At 46.5% G+C, this 17,556-nt stretch overlaps 2 protein-coding genes across 2 annotated transcripts in view; one reads left to right on the top strand and one right to left on the bottom strand.

Annotated features, from left to right (window-relative positions):
* The first annotated feature begins 1,137 nt into the window (after nucleotides 1-1,137).
* Nucleotides 1,138-12,675, top strand: LOC309332418 (protein NipSnap homolog 3B-like). The gene is made up of 6 exons (XM_081845616.1): nucleotides 1,138-1,323; nucleotides 7,497-7,704; nucleotides 8,154-8,312; nucleotides 9,700-9,849; nucleotides 10,976-11,062; nucleotides 11,182-12,675. The coding sequence occupies exons 1-6, from the start codon at nucleotides 1,261-1,263 to the stop codon at nucleotides 11,256-11,258; spliced, it is 744 nt and encodes a 247-aa protein (XP_081701742.1). The 5' UTR covers nucleotides 1,138-1,260; the 3' UTR covers nucleotides 11,259-12,675.
* A 386-nt stretch (nucleotides 12,676-13,061) lies between these two features.
* Nucleotides 13,062-17,556, bottom strand: part of ABCA1 (ATP binding cassette subfamily A member 1) — a 119,439-nt gene continuing 114,944 nt past the window's right edge. The window contains exon 50 of the mRNA XM_081844697.1: nucleotides 13,062-15,894. Within this exon, the coding sequence (XP_081700823.1) occupies nucleotides 15,754-15,894 (141 nt within the window). The 3' untranslated portion in view covers nucleotides 13,062-15,753. The remainder of the gene's footprint in view (nucleotides 15,895-17,556) is intronic.

Raw genomic sequence — 17,556 nt, 5'->3', positions numbered from 1 at the left:
TTAAAGGTAAAGGGACCCCTGATCATTAGGTCCAGTCGTGACCGACTCTGGGGTTGCGGCGCTCATCTCCCTTTATTGGCTGAGGGAGCCAGTGTACAGCTTCCGGGTCATGTGGCCAGCATGACTAAGCCGCTTCTGGCGAACCAGAGCAGCGCACGGAAACGCTGTTTACCTTCCCGCTGGAGCGGTACCTATTTATCCACTTGCACTTTGACATGCTTTCAAACTGCTAGGTTGGCAGGAGCAGGGACCGAGCAATGGGAGCTCACCCCATTGCGGGGATTTGAACCGCCGACCTTCTGATCGGCAAGTCCTAGGCTCTGTGGTTTAACCCACAGCACCACCCATGTCCTATATACTGTTACACATGCCTAATAACAAGCTGGCTCCTTCATCTGCCCTAGCTGCAACAAAACACGTCTCTCCCGTATCGGTTTCTACAGCCACGGCAGGCGCCGTAACCTTCCAATGGTTTGACTTCACGCACAAAGGCACCCTCTCAACAGTAGATGCCAGCATGTGTTACATGCCACATTCAATCTCTGCCAAATGGAAGATCCCAGGGAGGTTCCAGGCACTCACCCAGGGTTGGGTTTCACTTGGAAAATCAAGCAGCCTGCAGCGTCTTAGAAATATGGCTTACTCACACATATTTGCACCGTCAGCGGAGAAGGGTGCAGAACATTGCGCACCAAGAAGCCCTCTCCAGTTGCTCCCCTCCTAGCTTCAGCAAGTTTGGGTCCCAGGCAGCAGGCAGTCGTGGCCCCCGGCCTCTCAGGGAAGCCTCCTCCTGCCAGTTCCGCGTGGAGTCCTGCCTAATTCCCTCCTCCTCGTTCGCAAGACACCTTGCCAAAAACGAAAACCCCTGTGCGTAAAAGGACTTTTCCCCTGCGCAATACGACGCCCCCGTCGCCCTGGCCACCCTCCTCCCTCCCTCCCTCACCAGCAGCGTCTTTTGAATTGTAATGGTCGGGCGATCTCCCCCCCCCCCCACGCCAGCCGCCCAGCACGCGCCCCCCAACCCCGCGGGCTCGCGGAAAGAAAGAGATGGCGAGGGGGACGCGCGCGCAAAGGTCGCCGCCGTAGCCGCGCGTCTTCTGGGCGGCGGCCACGAGGTGCGCGCCGTCCAATGCTTTCTGCGGGCGGGCCGGGCGAGGGCAGCGGCCGCCGTGCAACCCAGGAAGCGCCTCTCGGTGCATTTAAGGGCGGCTGGGCTGCATTGTAGTTGCCGCCGCCTCGTCCATCTCCCGCGGGGAGACCATGCTGGCTTCCCGTGCGCTCTTCGGGAGAGTCGCCGCAGCGGCGCGAAGGGCCACCGCTGAGGTAAAAGGAGAGCCCGAAAGGGGGTGAAAAGGAGCCCGAAGGGGGGGGGACAAGGGGCGCAGGATACCAGGCGAGGAGAGGCACCCTAGGGCGCCCTGGTGTTTAGATGAGCGTGCCCTGCAGGCAGAAACCTAGCTGGCGGCGCCTTCTCCAGGGTAGCGGGTGGGGAGAAGCTGCTCCTCTTGGTTTCCTGCCTGCTAGAAATGCCAGCAAAACTTAAGCAGGAGGGCAAACGAGTGGAAGCAGGAAGAGAAGGAGCAAATGTCAATCCATAGAAGCATCCTAGCATTGTCGAGTTGGAAAGGATCCCGAGGTATCTCGTCCAAGCCCCTGCAATGCAGGAATCTCGACTAAACCATCCATGGCAGATGGACATTCAACCTCGGCTTAAAAGCCTCCGAGGAAGGAGAGTCCAGAAGCCCAAGGAAGGCGGAGGGATGTGATCCGATCCCAAGCCTGGGACTGGGCTTTGAAGACCTCAGGGCCTGGCAAGAACTTGGCTGAGGCGCTTTCTCTTGTGCCAGTTTCAGAGGTCGGGGTAGCTGCCAGCCTTTCTTGCACTGCGTCTCATGATCTGGGGTTTTGAATAGGGATCAAGGGAGCAGCAGCAATGGCAATCCACCACTGTGTTGTTTTTAGCCCATCTGCATATATGGTGATGTGCATTCAAAAGAAGTATACTATGCTTCTGGAAAGTGATGGTCTGCCTATTCTAGGACAGGCTTCAGGCTTGTTGGATTTTCTTTTTCTTTTTCTTTTTTATTTTTTACTACAAACCAACAAGAGTACGTCAAAGTGCAAGTACAGTGGTGCCCCGCAAGACGAATGCCTCGCTAAACGAAAAACCCGCAAGACGAAAGGGTTTTCCGATTTTTTAGCGGCTTCGCAAGACGAATTTCCCTATGGGCTTGCTTCGCAAGACGAAAGCCCATAGGGAAATCTCTGGGGACAGCGGGGAAGCGCAGCGCGCCTTCTCCTCTGTTCCCGGACCTGTCCTGAAGGCTTGCGGTGGGAGGTCCGGGAACAGAGGAGAAGGCGCGCAGCGCCTCTCCTCTGTTCCCGGGGCTTGCGGTGGGAGGAGGGTTTTTCCTCCCCACCACCAACATTCAGAAGGCTGTTCTGAAGGCTGGCGGTGGGAAGAAAAGCCCTTCTCCCCCGCCAGCCTTCAGAAGAGTTCCCCGCAGGGCTCTCCAAGCTGCGGATAGCAGCCTGCTGCCCCTATCCGCAGCTTGGAGAGCCCTGCGGGGAAGTCCTGCAGGGCTCCCCAAGCTGCAGGTGTCTGCCCCGCACGAGGGGCACTCTGCTTCAGAGCGTCCCTCGCACCGGGCAGCAGGCTGCTGTCCGCAGCCTAGGCAGCCCTGCAGGAACTCTTCTGAAGGCTGGCGGCGGGAGAAGGGCTTTTCTTCCCACCGCCAGCCTTCAGAAGGCTGTTCTGAAGGCTGGCAGTGGGGAGAAAAGTCCTTCTCCCCCCCCCCCCGCCAGCCTTCAGAAGAGGTCCGGGGACAGACTGTCCCCGGACCTGGTCTGAAGGCGGTCTCCCTAGGAACGCATTAATTGATTTTCAATGCATTCCTATGGGAAACCGTGCTTCGCAAGACGAAAAACTCGCAAGAAGAAAAAACTTGTGGAACGAATTAATTTCGTCTTGCGAGGCACCACTGTAGATAAATAGGTACCGCTCCAGCAGAAAGGTAAACGGCGTTTCCGTGTGCTGCTCTGGTTCACCAGAAGCGGCTTAGTCTTGCTGGCCACATGACTTGGAAGATGTACGCCGGCTCCCTAGGCCAATAAAGCAAGATGAGCTCTGCAACCCCAGAGTTGGTCACGATTGGACCTAATGGTCAGGGGTCCTTTTACCTTTACCTTTTAACAAGAGCTGGGTGCAAAAGGCAGCTTGGGGGAGAATTTATGGCTTAAGTTTGATTAGGAAAACTGAGTTGCAATTAAAGGAAGAGAAACTAAGAAGACACAGAACCTTGGTGCAAGTCATAATTTAACGAAGGTCTAATTTGAATGAGGAGGAAAAATAAATAAATTCAGGTCTCCCTGGCTTACATCCCTTTAACTAGTTCAGCACCATGACTGTTGCACTGCAGGAACTCTCTGGAACTTGTGTGAAAAAAATGTGTTTTCTTCACAAAACAATAGCTTGTAAAACTGCAGAAAACAAAACTCTGCTTCAGCCACGGCAGGACCCTGGCACATGTTTGCAAAGCGAAATTTTGAATATTGCAATGTGAGTCTGATAATATCCTGGAGAGAATAAATCCAGGGCAGTTGGGAGGTTCAGCTGCTGTATTCCAGTGAATTCTCCAACTCTTTCTACATTTAAAGTACAGCTAACTGATTTGTAGCGCTGTGAACCAAGGGAAGTCTATAGAGCCCTCTAGAGAGATGCAGTTTCCAGCAGCTTCTCTTGGGTGGGTGGGGAAAGCTGAGCAACAAAGCAAATTGTTCCCTGGAAACCTTACAAAAGAGTACAGCTGAAATATAACATGTTCGTTTATTTCCCTGGAGGTATTGCTGGCACTTGGGGTAGTCTAAAAACAGCGCAGAAGCAGCAATTAATTGCCCACCTTCCTTTTTGGTTCTTGCTGGTAGTTGTGAGTGCTTTGCAATAAATGACTGCTAGTGCCAGGTAGGCAGCTTGAACTGAGAAGAGAGGAAACTGACCTTGTGTGTTTTATTTCACTGGGAAACAAGCCCAGTTTGATCACGTCTGTGTAGTGTCCTCTCTGGTGTTTTGTGTACCACTGACTTCTGTGAGATTAGGAAGGACCAAAGTACAGTTCTTGAAATGCAGCCTGGGCTGCCATCTCTCTTGAATGCACTCTAGGAAGTAAGGCCTGTAGAACTCAAAAGTGATTTAATTCAATCTATTATGAGGCTGTTCAAGTGTCAGCTGAAGTCAAAGCCCTCATACAAGCGCACTTGGGATTTTTCCTGCCTTCTTGGAGTACGTTGGAGGAAAGATGGGGTATAAATGTAATACAGTGGACAGAGTCAGTGTGGTGTAATGGTTAAGAGCGGTAGTCTCGTAATCTGGGGAACCGGCTTCACGTCTCCGCTCCTCCACAGGCAGCTGCTGGGTGACCTTGGGCCAGTCACACTTCTTTGAAGTCTCTCAGCCTCACTCACCTCACAGAGTGTTTGTTGTGGGGGAGGAAGGGAAAGGAGAATGTTAGCCGCATTGAGACTCCTTAAAGGGAGTGAAAGGCGGGATATCAAATCCAAACTCTTGGGGGACTTCCGGGTTAGCGCCATCAACAATGGCGGAATTCCTCTGATTCAGAGGAACCCGCTCCGCGTAAATCGGGTCTTGTCGCTGCGGCGAAGGCGGAGACCCTTTAAAAATCCCAGGCGGAGGAAGCCTGGGAACGTGGGATTCGGCTGACACCAGGAGCGCCCCCCTACTCACAGGGAAACCCCTTTTCGGGGGTTCCGAAGTGACGTGGGATGAGTGGCGCGGTGTTTCAAATCGACCGCTATTTTTACGGAGTGAAGCCGCACAGCCGTTGCCGGAGAGCGCTGACTTTTTCCTGTGGACAATTGGATTTCAAACAACAACCCGTGAGTAGAACGGAAATTGGACTCTTAAAATATCTTTAAATTGGAACCGATCGGGGAAGGTCCAAACAGGAAGTCCGCCTCCCCTTTCTGTAAATAAACTAAAGCAAAGAACCTGTCAACTAAGGTCGTGGAGAGTTTTATGTAAAGGATTTTAATTCTACTGATTGAAATTATCATAATTTTTTCTTGGAAGCAGGGGAGCCTGCAGCAGAAGAACAAAATTGGGGATTTGATGTGCCACCCCCCTGGACCCGGGAGTGGTCCGTGAGAGCCCGTTGATGATGAATAGAACAATTTGACAGCTGTCAAGCTAGCTGTCAAGATACAAAAGAGGACTTTGTTTCTATTGTCTATCTTTGCTACAAGCTTATGTTTAAAACGAAGGAAGGACTGTTAAAATTTAACGTATGGGACTTTTGGGTCTGTGCTGAAAGGAGTGAAAAGGAACTTAAATCCCTCTAGAGGGAGCTTTGGGACATTGTTTTAAGGACCAGCTGAGAAATTATTTTTTGACCTTGGATTGTTTAAGGATGGCGGTCGGGAAGAAAATTGAGTTTGAACTGAACAGGACATTCTTTCTCTTGGGAAAGCTGCAAGGCCAGATAAATGTTTTGACTACTAATGTTATAACTTTGGGAACAAGAGTGGGTACTAGTAAAGATCTCGATAAGAACCCGGCACAGGAACCTCCTTCAACTGGAGCCGTAACCCTACAGAAGCAAATGGTGAACTACAATTTGAGGCCTGACATGATGGCAACAAGGAGAAGCAAATTTTTGAAGATGGAAGCCTGGCCTGAATTGGAAAATGAAAGATGGAGAGATCACCTTATGTGGAGATCAGATGACCTTTGGATTACAAATCTGACCCAGGTGGAGGTTGGAGATTCCTTAAAGGGAGTGAAAGGCGGGATATCAAATCCAAACTCTTCTTCTCTTCTTCACTTGGGTTGCAAACGTGATCCATGGGGGAGGCACGTTCGCAACCCGCAGCATTTGCAACCCACAGTGCCATGTCTGCACACGCATGGGTTGCGATTCGGCGCTTCTCTGCATGCACGACCGCCAAATCCCAGAAGTAACCCATTCTGGTACTTCCGGGTTTCGGCGCGTCCGTAACCCGAAAAAACGCCCCCAACTAAAGAATCATGGCAAGAAAAACTGATGGACTATGCAGAACTGGCAAAACTGACATATAAACTATGGGACAAGGATACCTGTGACTTTAAGGATGAATGGGAACCCTTCACAAAGTATCTGAAGACAAAACAAAGCGAACTGGACTCCTTGGCAGGTTTTGAATAAACATTCACAAACTTTTTATTGATAATAATCAGCTAAATAGTTTGAGGATCTATACAACTGTGTAACATGCAGAAAACAGCATTCTTAGAGAAACCAAAGACTGGAACTGAGGGAAGTCGGGGGGTGCAACCTGAAGCATTTGTAACCCGAGGTATGACTGTAATAAATAAATAGGATATACCCACCACTATCCAAGTGTCCCTGAGGCTCTTGCCCTCTGAAGATAGCCTGGCATCAGAGAGGGTCCTCCTGCATCTTCAGGCACAAAAGATGGGTGGGGGCTTTTCTTTGATCCCATGCTCCTGCTGGAGTACAAGCTGTACTAGCCCAGTGGTAAGCTGGCAAGTGCATTTGTGGATTCTTAAAGATTCCCAAAATTTGCAAGAACGTTGGAAGTTGCCTTACAGCAAATCAGACCATCCGTTCATCTAGCTCAGTATTGACTGGCTGGCAGTGACACTCCAGGGTTTCTCTTCCAGCTCTACCTGAAGATGCTGGGGAGAAAACCTGACACTTTCCCTGGCATGTGCTCTGCCCCTGAGCTTTGGCTCAGCTGGAGTGGGCAGCTTGGAACTCTAGACTCTTAATTTATACACAGTTGTCCCTCTGTACACTTCACAGCAAAGTAGATTCAACTGAAGTCATTGCTTTGCATTTAAACTCTAACTTGGAAGAATTTGAAAATATATTAAAATGTATAAAGGCTGCAGTCCGAACCATGTCCACTTAAAAGTAAAGGGGTGTGTGTAGGACTGCAGTTTTTTTCGTAGTGCTGCTTTTTTCAGTCGTGGGAAGATCAAATGTTGTTTGAGTGACTTCCAGTACAGTCATACATTGGAAGTCGAATGGAATCTGTTCCAGAAGTCCACTTGACTTCCAAACCGTTTGGAATCAAAGCGCGGCTTCTGATTGGCTGCAAGAAGCTCCTGCAGCCAATCGGAAGCCACGGAAGCCCTGTTGGAAGCTGCAGAAGCCCTGTCTGACGTTCAGTTTCCAAAAATAATTCATAAACTGGAACAGTCAGTTCTGGGTTTGCGGTGTTCAGGAGCCAAAACATTCGAGAACTAAGCTGTTCAAAAACCAAGGTACGGCTGTATTTTTAATTCATTGACAACTAATTGAAATTTTAGCTGAGTGAAGCTCAACCAGAATGAGTTTGTGGTCTTGTCTGCTATTGCCATCAGTAATGACAACCGTTCTCTTTCTTTCTGACCTTGTAAGTTCACATTGCATGTGCAAACTAAGTAACTTGCGGACTGCGTTCTTATGTATTTCCCCCCTAAATTATTTTCTTTTCAGGTCTCATCGCCTTTTTCCACAGGGCCCAGGCAAGATGATGGCACATTCTACGAATTCCGTACCTATACTGTTAAGCCAGACAAGATGAAAGACTTCCTGGAACTGACCAGCAAAAACATTCACCTTCGTACAGCTCATTCCCAGATGGTTGGATACTGGACCTCAGAATTTGGGGGACTGAATAAAGCTTTCCATATTTGGAAATATGGTATGCAAAGCTTCTCTACGTAGTGCCTTGGGGTGTGAATCTACTCAGGTTACTTGTGCAACATGGGAAGAAGCTGCTCCTTAGGAGCTCCTATGTCATCAGTGTTGTTTAACAACCATGCCAAAGTTGGCAACTGGGAAGTGGGCCAAGGAGCATCACACAGGGAGAGTAGGTTTTGTCGAAGCACCGCCAGTTGCTGACCCCCCTAGTTCATTCCAATTGAGTGCATTTTATTTTGGACCAACTTAACTATTTCAAAGTCATGAGCAATTCTGGCGAGGCTGGCATCAAAGGGCACATGGCTGTTGCGCCCTCCTCGTGCCATCCCCCCCAGATCCAAACTCTGTAAGGTCGCACAGGGAAGGCGGTGTGGGGACGCGGCAACCGTGCGCCCTTCGAGCCCAGCCTCACTCATCCCTCTCTTTGACATCCCTCTTTTTGGATTTTAGAGAGCTTTGCTCAGAGATCTGCAGTCCGGACAGCATTGGCCAAGGACCAAGAATGGCAAGAAAAATACATGTCTCAAATGCTGCCCTTGTTAGACAAACAAGACAATGAAATTGCGTACCTGGTGCCCTGGTGTGAACTTGGCAGCCCTCCCAAGGATGGTAAGCTTGTGTGTGTGTGTGTGTGTGTGTGTGGAGCCCAGCGTAAAGCTGTTGACTCACTACTATTAAATGGTTTCATTTAGTTGGAACTTGTAGATATGTTGGCATCTTTGATTATATAGACTCTTCCCCCCCCCCCTCCTGAAGTCAACTCTGTCACGCAATGGGTTTTCCATCTGTGTTCTGACTCTGCAGCCATATGGGCTAGAAATAGGCTTTTAAAAGGCTGCGGTTCCTTAGATTCTAGGATGAAGAAGCTTTTAATCCATATTTCTCCCAAACTTCAAATGAACTTTAAGCCTAATTTTGTACTTTTTGCGTTTTGTTTACTCCTTGTTCTTCTCACCTCCTTTTTTATTATTATTAAAGATTTTCTTGATTTACAAAAATGTCTGCAATCTCTCTCTCTCTCTCTCTCGTATCCCCCCCCCATGTAACATTTTTACAAATCAGTTTCATTTGTTGAGACATTAGGAAGAAAAACAAACAGCAAAGAACCTGCACAAGCAAGGCTGGGGTTCCTTAGAAGCTTGTTAATGGTAGATGAGCTAAAGTATATTTGTGCGCCTCAGAAATGTGAACCCCCAACACAAAGATAGGATTCATTGTGCTGCTGGTACAGATTCAGCCAATTACAGAGCAGTCCAGTGGGGAAGGGGGGAAATTGCCTTTTCTCATGTCCCGCTGGGCTCACACTGTTTCACTGCTCCAGAGATGGCATGTCTTCTGTTCTGGGAGTATGTTGAAGGAATGGGCGAGCTATAAATTCAGTGTCTCTCCTGACACACCCTTGCCACATCTCTTTGCCCAGCAACACAGAGAAGCTGGCTGCAAACCTTCCTTCAGCGTCGAGGAGCATCTCTTTCTCTCCGCTCTTGGAAAGAGAAATCCAACAGACACCCATTCCCACCACCCTTCTGAGTAATACCCCTCCCCACCTTCTCACTATATAGAAAGGTCCGGTGACTTCTGTTTCAGTGTATCTGAAGAAGTGTGCATGCACACGAAAGCTCATACCTAGAACTAACTCAGTTGGTCTTTAAGGTGCTACTGGAAGGAATTTTTTTATTTTGTTTAGACACCCTTGGAACACTCTCGCAGAAGCTATAGGATTGCAGCTTTTTAGCCTGTATATTTTTATTCTGCACATTTCATTCTATTTTGCTAGTTAAGGGCAAGATGTTATGCAGGGCATTGAATCCCCAACCCGTTAATGCTGAAATCCTGCTAAGCGTTTTTTTTTTTCCCTTTTGAAGATCTTGTCAGAATTCCCGCCAATCACAAAATTGTACCTGCTCAGCCACAAAGGACTACAATTAATTTTTTTAAAGAGCCTAACACTAGTTAATCCATTTGTTCATGATGCTTTGCTTTCTTTCCTGTCTAGGAGTCTATGAGTTGGTTACGTTCCAGATGAAGCCGGGGGGACCAGCCGTGTGGGGCCAATCCTTTAAAGCAGCAATTAGTATTCACATAAAGACAGGATACACTAAACTGATTGGTGTCTTCCACACAGAATACGGACTACTTAACAGAGGTACAATACTTGTCCATTTTCAGTAGAAACCTGGGCTCTGTCACCTGCTGGTCTTCTGGCAAAGTATAATAATCAAGCAGTTTTCCTTTTGAGTTGGAACTGATGTAGCTCTTCCCCGTCCTTGAATCTCATAGGGACTAGAAACCTGGACAGGGGCTGCTAAATTATCTCCCTTATTTGAACGGCGACAGATTTTAGCTCTTCATTCCATTCTTTGGAAGCATGTCTCTGTAACTAATAGTGAAGTCCAGAACATTTACAGTGGTGCCTCGCAAGACGAAAAGAATCCGTTCCGCGATTCTCTTCGTCTAGCAGTTTTTTCGTTTTGCGAAGCAAGCCCATTGACAGCTTAGTGGATTAGTGCTATTAGCGGTCTAGCGGCTTTTAGCGATCAGCTGTTAAGCGGCTTATCAGCGGAACAGCTGATAAGCGGCTTAGCGGCTTAGGAAAGGGGGGAGGAAAAAGCGAAAAAACCCCGCGGGAACTCGCAAGATTTTTTTGTCTTGCGAAGCAACCCCATAGAGAAATTCGTTTAGCGAAGCGCCTCTAAAACGGGAAACCCTTTCGTCTAGCGGGTTTTCCATCTTGCGAGGCGTTCGTCTTGCGGGGCACCACTGTACTAATGTTTCTTTGTTTATTGCATTTCTTCTCCAAGCAGCTCAAGGTGGTGTATGTGGTTCTCCTCCTCCTCCTCAATTAATCCGCTACACAACAACCCTGTGAGGTAGGTTAGGCTGAGAGGCAGTGAGACTTTTAATCTCAGGGTTGTGGGTTCGAATCCCATGTTGGGCAAAAAATCCGTGCATTGCTGGGGGTTGGGCTAGATGACCCCTGTGGTCCTTTCCAACTCTACAATTCTATGATAATAAATCCATGGCTGGCCCAAGGTCACCCAGTGGCCAAGTGGGCATTTGAACCCTGGTCTCCCAGGTCCTAGCCCAACACTCTAACCACTGCACCACACTAACTGTACTGCATAAGCACTGCTTTCTAAAAGAATCCCTTTCAGCAAAACACTTTTGTGAATGCTTTCCTTATCCGGAGCACAGGATTTCCCAGCAAAACAGAAGGAGATAGGCAGGTATTTAATTCACAATATAATTTAGCTATAGCTTTTTCTTCCTAGTTCATGTGCTTTGGTGGAATGAAAACTCAGACAGTCGTGCTGCTGGAAGACATTCTGCCCATGAGGATCCCAGGGTAGTAGCAGCAGGTAAATGAAAGGATTCTCTTTCTTTATTTCTTTTACAATCCTTTAAATCAAAACCCCAGCATTGCTTAAGCCCTTCCTCCCTCCTTCTCTTTTTAACTATCTGTTTAATTTATTTCCAGTTCGGGAAAGTGTTCAGTTCCTGGAATCGCAGCAGAACTGTCTCCTGGTACCTACAGCATTTTCACCCCTGAAATAGTTTTCTTTACCTACTAATGGCGGTTTTCTTAAAAACGAAAAAAAAACCCACAGACTTTTAAGTGATGTCCTAATGCAGCCTTACTGCTGCCTGTTTACAAGGCTTGGTGCAAACCCAGTCTCCCATCTTTTCTTTCTGCTTGCAGCAACACACCTCTCCCCCTGTTGGAATTGCAATGCATGATGGCAGAGGGCACGATCCACCCACTAAACGAGAATTCAGAGCTTACTAAACTACTTATTAAAATTGGCTCTCATAAATTCTTTGCACGAGGGCTGTGCTGCTAGCGATGTGATGTGAAAGCGCTATGGTGTTGGGAATAAATGGTCAGGGAAGTCCAGGGAAGAGAGTCTAAGGCAGAGGAAACGCCGCTTTGTAAACCCTGTCAGCCTTGTGCTGGTCAAAGCAGAAGGTGAGGCTGCTATATATTCCCCCCCCCCCCGCCTTTTTTCTCCACACTCCCAAACTTGTTTCAGTGAGAAGACAAGTTATGCCAACTCTACAGCTAGCAGAGCTTCCTTCCTATTCTGGGGGTCATGTCTGGGGAACAAGGCAGCTTTGCAACCACAGCTTCCCCCTGCCCATCCCATCATGACTTTGCTTTAACCTTACTGCCTTGCAGAGATTTCCATTGCTGATCAAAGGAGGGATTCCAGAGTGGAGTTCCTTTTCCATGGGTGGACCCTCTTCTCCATCTGCAGTGGGGAAGAGTACATGCTATTGTGCCCTAAGAGAGCTAAAAAATGATTTAAGAGACACACAGTCTTTCCCCCACAGTCTACATGCTTCTTTTAATCAAACCCTATTTGCAGGCTTTCAAACTATGCACACGGAGCAAAATGGGAAGAATAGCAAACATCATGAGTAGAGATTTCTTTCTTTTTTTCAGTTCCACAAGCCCTACAGTTTCCACCTCAGCTGTTCTAAAGCTCAAAAGCTGAATCAGCCCAGTGGTGAGATCTGTTTGCCTATGATGATACAAATTTCCAATGCTGGCCTAAGCAATGTAATTTTTGGATTTCTCATTAACTGCCTGGCTGCAGTTAGGACTAAATCTGGGTCAGAGGAACCCTTGCAGTGCAGTTTACATAGTGGTTGAGTAAGAAACCATGAAGATGACTTTCTCCCCTATACACACATACATACGTTTTTAAATGCAGCATGGGAACTCATCTGGCAGTTTCTGTTTAGGGTCCAGGCTGGCTTTTATTACCTTTACAATACATGGAAAAGTTCACCTCGTTCATTTCATGAGCATGGCTTGCTAAAATGCTGAAACTGTGAATTAACTTGTTATTTCTGGAAGCGCCTCTGTTCATTCATCTCCGTTGCATATGCTTGCATACCTGGAACAATCATCTCAAATACCTGGGATGTGAATGTGGAAATGTGAACATTAAAAAGGACTCCTTTTGGGGGGCATTTATACATACTACTGTGGTCTTGCTTCTGTTTTAATTGCCTCTGGCGCTTCAGATTTTAGACATAGCATCCTTACTGAAGTGGCTATCTTCAGTTATGTCAGGGTGGTAAAGTTATTTTAAAAACTCAAGGGTGGGGGTTTTTTTGCAGATGCAGGAAGAGTTCATTTACAGACTTCACAAGGGAGAATGCAGCGGCTGAGATCCATTGTCTTTAGGTGCTGAGCTACTTAACGATGCAGAAATGAATTTTTGGACTGTTGCCACTTCAAATGGCAATGGGGTGGCAGATTTTTTGAACAGCACTTTTTACCAGTAAACTTGGAAATGATTTCTAACTTGGCAATAGATTCGTGCAGTAGTCTTAATAGTAAATGCACAATTGTAGACCAGCAACACTTTATTTTTTATGCTCGATACAAGGCAATTAACAAATGCCTATTAATACTTCACAAATAGTTATTAGCAATACAAATATATATTCGTTTTTCATGAAAATGTCCATTGAAAAGATTAACTTAATTTGTGTGTGAGGAAAAATGCTCTAGATTTTTTGCAAAGTTAACGGGGTATTCCAGTGCAAAAATAGATCCCATTACAGCTAGCATAAAGTGCTTGGAATGAAGGACCAATCGTATTAAAGGGAGAGGAGTTTGAAACTGGGTTGGGAGGAAAGGCATGGTAATAGATGCTTACCATATTACTTCTATAAGGAAAAAAAGTGTCGATAGCAAAGAGCCTCTACAGCGGTACGAATACTGCAGAGGGATGCAACAACTTCGCCACACACATACTGAAGTGGTAGGTGTTCTTAACACAGTTCCATGATCAGTGGTTTTGTATCACAATATGTTTAGCACGGAGGAGAACCACACAAAAAGCTTGTGTAACGTGACCTATTTTGAGGCAACTGTACCATATTATACACAGTGCTAAGTGTTCAATATGAGGCCAAAGCTAGTCTGGATCTCCACTCCTGCCAGGAAGCACTGCTAAGAACTCGTTTCTCATGAAAAGAGTTAAGCACGTGTTCTTGCAAGCAGTTAAGATTTACAGTGCAGTCCTCTCTACGTGTCTCTCATTTCAAACTCTTGCTGCAACCCTATAGCATTTGCATGGGAGCAATAGTCACTGAACTCAAATGAAACAAGACTTCTGAGTAGACATGTAGAGGAGCTTAACCTCTTGTTTGGACTGTGTCTTTCTTGGGCAAAATTGCAAGTATTATTCTAAATAATACATTAAAAGGGCACTTTAAGTTTATATTATGCCCAGAGAGGCTGACCATTGTGTACAATCAGTTAAGCACTCTTGTGCGTTAGTATTGCCAAACAGCGGCTGAGTACTAACTATTCATAGTATCCTCTGCGGGGAAAAGAGAAGCACCCAGCATTGAGTTGCATGAGCTATAGGCATTTTGTGACTAGTGGCTTGGATGGAAAAGGATGTTAAAGGATGACAAAAGGCGTTTGGGCATACTCTAGCAAAAGCTAGTTGTATGGGCACTCAGGACAGTTTCTGAATAAACGTGTAGGATCCAGACGCCTGTCCCATTTGCTTTCAAAGACCTTTGCTGTAACCAGCCTTTTCTGCCTTGCACTGTCATATTGGAATAAGGACATGGTCCTGTTGCAGGCATGATGATGTTTGGTAAACTCCAGTTTTTGTTTAAAAGAAAGACAGTCCAGTGTTACAAAGAATTGCCCACAGCCATTTTCCCACTAAGCCTAGCCTTGCATAAAAGTACCTACTCGATTGACCTTTTTTTCCTAAAACAAAACATTCTGATTGCTTCCCAAATGAGCAACTGTTTTGCAAATCACCTTTAAAAGATCACTTCATATTTTTCAGTTGATTCAGTCTAGTAAACTAGACTGGGATTGCCACGCCTAAACTGGGATGGGATAGATGACAGGACTTCGAAAGGAACAAGTGGCAGCAATGTCCATCATGCGTCAGAGAAACATGGCTTGACTTCTAACGTGGGAAAACCTATCACAGTACATTGTATGATTACCAAAACTGGGGAAAGGGTTGCTAGACTAGAAAAAGAAATGTGACCGTTTGTACAAATGAATCTAGGTTCTAGACACTTGGCGTAATATAGACCCAAGACTGAAAGTGATTTGATACTTTGGGACAAGGGAGGCGTGACAGCATCTCCACCTATCCCCAGAAGGTGCCAGGTCACATTTAAATAATACTGTTGCAATGAAAACAGACATATCAAACTTGATTCTTAACAAAAGCTGAAAATGGCTTCACGAAAGCAGAGTGGAAGAATGAGCAATTGGTCACCATACCATTGGGACAGAAATCCTCTCAAATGTTTCCATGGTTGGTTGTTAATTCTGCTGCACCCTAATAAGAAACTAAGTGATTTGTTGTTGTTTTTATGCGTGTTTTGAGATGGTGTGCTTCACGGCCCGCTGGTAAGGCCAACGGTGATCTTCCACCTCATCCCCCTAAACTTGTGTAGTTAAGGGGTCCCAACCGCTAATACTTAAATAAGGCCACAACAATGCATTACGTGGTGAAGAATTGGCACTGGTTTCGCCGGTACACTCATTGCCAGCAATGGATGTTGCGCCACAGCAATTCCACCCGCCCTCTGGAAGGGCAATGCATGCCTTAAAATGGCAAATAAATAATTACTGGCCAAGAATCCTCTGAGCAGTTGTTGCGCCACCCCTGGCCGGGAAACGTACTAAGTAGAAACAAGCAGGAGTATGGCAGAAGACCACATAGCAGAAAGTGGCACCATACCAGAATTTCACAGAGTTATTATAACGAAAGAACAACTAGATTCAAGTCTTTCACTAGAGAACAGTACAACAAGGCAACATCTCCAAGAGGCACTGCCTCCGTAATGGAATATTGATTTCTTTGCATTGAGTTGCATTGCATCAAATGGTTACTAGTAAAAAAAAACACACGTTCAGTTTTATTTCCTTCCTCTCTGTATCCTCTTGTCTCTTTGCTCGTGGGACGATCTCCCCACTATGGCACAGAAAGGATGTCTGCCTTCACCTTTCTGCTCAGAACGGCTGCTGCACCCTTTGCAACAGGGCTGCTCATACATAGCTTTCTTTCACCTTTTCATCTTTCAAAAAGGAAGTCAGAAGTGAGACATCTACAACAGTCTGGTTTTTGTGCAACGACAAGTCCTTTGTGTGGTCATCATCGCTTTGGTCCTTGGCGAAGTTTACAAATACCTGAGAGGGAGAAAAGGTAGAAAGACTAGGATAAGTTGTTGATATTTTTATTATTATTGGGATACATCCCTCTAAGCTTTGCCCACTAAAGTTAGTCATGCCCATTAATTTAAAATGGGTCCTGTTCTACTTTTGAACCCAGATCAGGTTGCAACACACAAAAAAGAAAGCGCACCATCATAATATACCATATTTTTTGCTCTATAAGACTCACTTTTCCCCTCCTAAAAAGTAAGGGGAAATGTGTGTGCGTCTTATGGAGCGAATGCAGGCTGCACAGCTATCCCAGAAGCCAGAACAGCAAGAGGGATTGCTGCTTTCACTGTGCAGCGATCCCTCTTGCTGATCTGGCTTCTGAGATTCAGAATTTTTTTTTCTTGTTTTCCTCCTCCAAAAACTAGGTGCGTCTTGTGGTCTGGTGCGTCTTATAGAGCGAAAAATACGGTACTATCAGGATGCTGTCAGCAGCTCCCGGCTGGTTGTCCAGGAAAGTATAAAGACAAGAAAAGGTTTCTTACCGTCCTTTTTTATTTCAATATTTACAGAGAGAGGCTATAGAACCCAGCCTCTTGGATAATGGCATTGTCCTGAGGGAATCTCCACCCCCCATCCCTCCCACTTCCTCATTCATCATCATCATCATCTCTACGGGTGCCGCTAAGTGCCCTCTGTCTTTGAGCTCTTTGCTCTCCTACTTTTAAGGCTCATCAGGTTCTGGGAGATGGAGGGTGTCAGGGAAAGGAAGATGGGAGAAGATTTAAGAACAGAAACCAGCACTTATAGAGAGCCTAAAAAGATCATTAGCAGCCTGTCGTCTGACAGCGAGTCAGAGGCAGGGGGGTAGGAGGATGAGCCTGGAACAAGTCATTCTGTACACAGAGGAAGTCAGGGGCGGGGTTTCCGCAGACTTGCATGCTGGGTAAAAAAAGGGGGGGAAAGCAGAGGCGGCAACTGTGCCAAAGGGATTGGACGTTAATTGAAACACTGGAGATGTACTTTTGAACTTTATCAATAAATCAAATAGATTGGAACTGGCTGTGAGCCCGGAGTTTTATCTATGCCGGCTTGACAGCATAAAGCCTCTGACAGAGGGTCTGGAATGCTTTCTAATGACAACGTGTCTGCTGGGTGTTGTTGTTCTGGCTCTCCCTTGACTTCCCAACTTTCCCCCTCATCTGCCTCTGATCTGTGACCTCCCGCAAACCCCTGTTGTAAATCTATACTGTCTTCCTCTTCCTCCTCTCTGGAAGGGTCAGGAAGGGGAGACGGTCTCCACCATTCCTCCTCCTCTGCCCAGTCCCCAACATATACGCACACAAAATTATCGGAACAGCTGTTAAACATTCAATCAAGCAGAAATTTAAAACAAACAGAAAAGTACACATTTAAATGCATACAGAAAAAAGGCCGGTCTTCAGGTTCTGGCGAAAGATACTCTAAGGCAGGGCTTTCCAGACTTTTAACGCTGGTGACACACTTTTCAGACATGCATCATTTTGCCACACAGTAATTCAGTTTTACTAGCAAACCTGAGGGTCAACTAACCCCTTGTAAGAGATATGGACACATATTGTACCGACACACCTACACACTGCAGCCGACACACTAAAGTGTTGTGACACACAGTTTGGAAAGCTGTGCTCTAAGGGGACGTCAACTGGT

This window comes from Podarcis erhardii (genome assembly GCF_964252035.2).
Source record: "Podarcis erhardii genome assembly, chromosome: 17".
Classification (NCBI taxonomy): Eukaryota; Metazoa; Chordata; class Lepidosauria; order Squamata; family Lacertidae; genus Podarcis; species Podarcis erhardii.
This window is presented reverse-complemented; position numbering and strand designations above follow the sequence as displayed.

Bases quoted from the DNA above. Each gene is read 5' to 3' on its own strand.
- LOC309332418 (XM_081845616.1), top strand. From the start codon at position 1,261: ATGCTGGCTTCCCGTGCGCTCTTCGGGAGAGTCGCCGCAGCGGCGCGA. The intron at 1,324-7,496 runs GTAAAAGGAGAG...TTTTCTTTTCAG, and splicing joins CGCGAAGGGCCACCGCTGAG to GTCTCATCGCCTTTTTCCAC. The intron at 7,705-8,153 runs GTATGCAAAGCT...TTTGGATTTTAG, and splicing joins TTTCCATATTTGGAAATATG to AGAGCTTTGCTCAGAGATCT.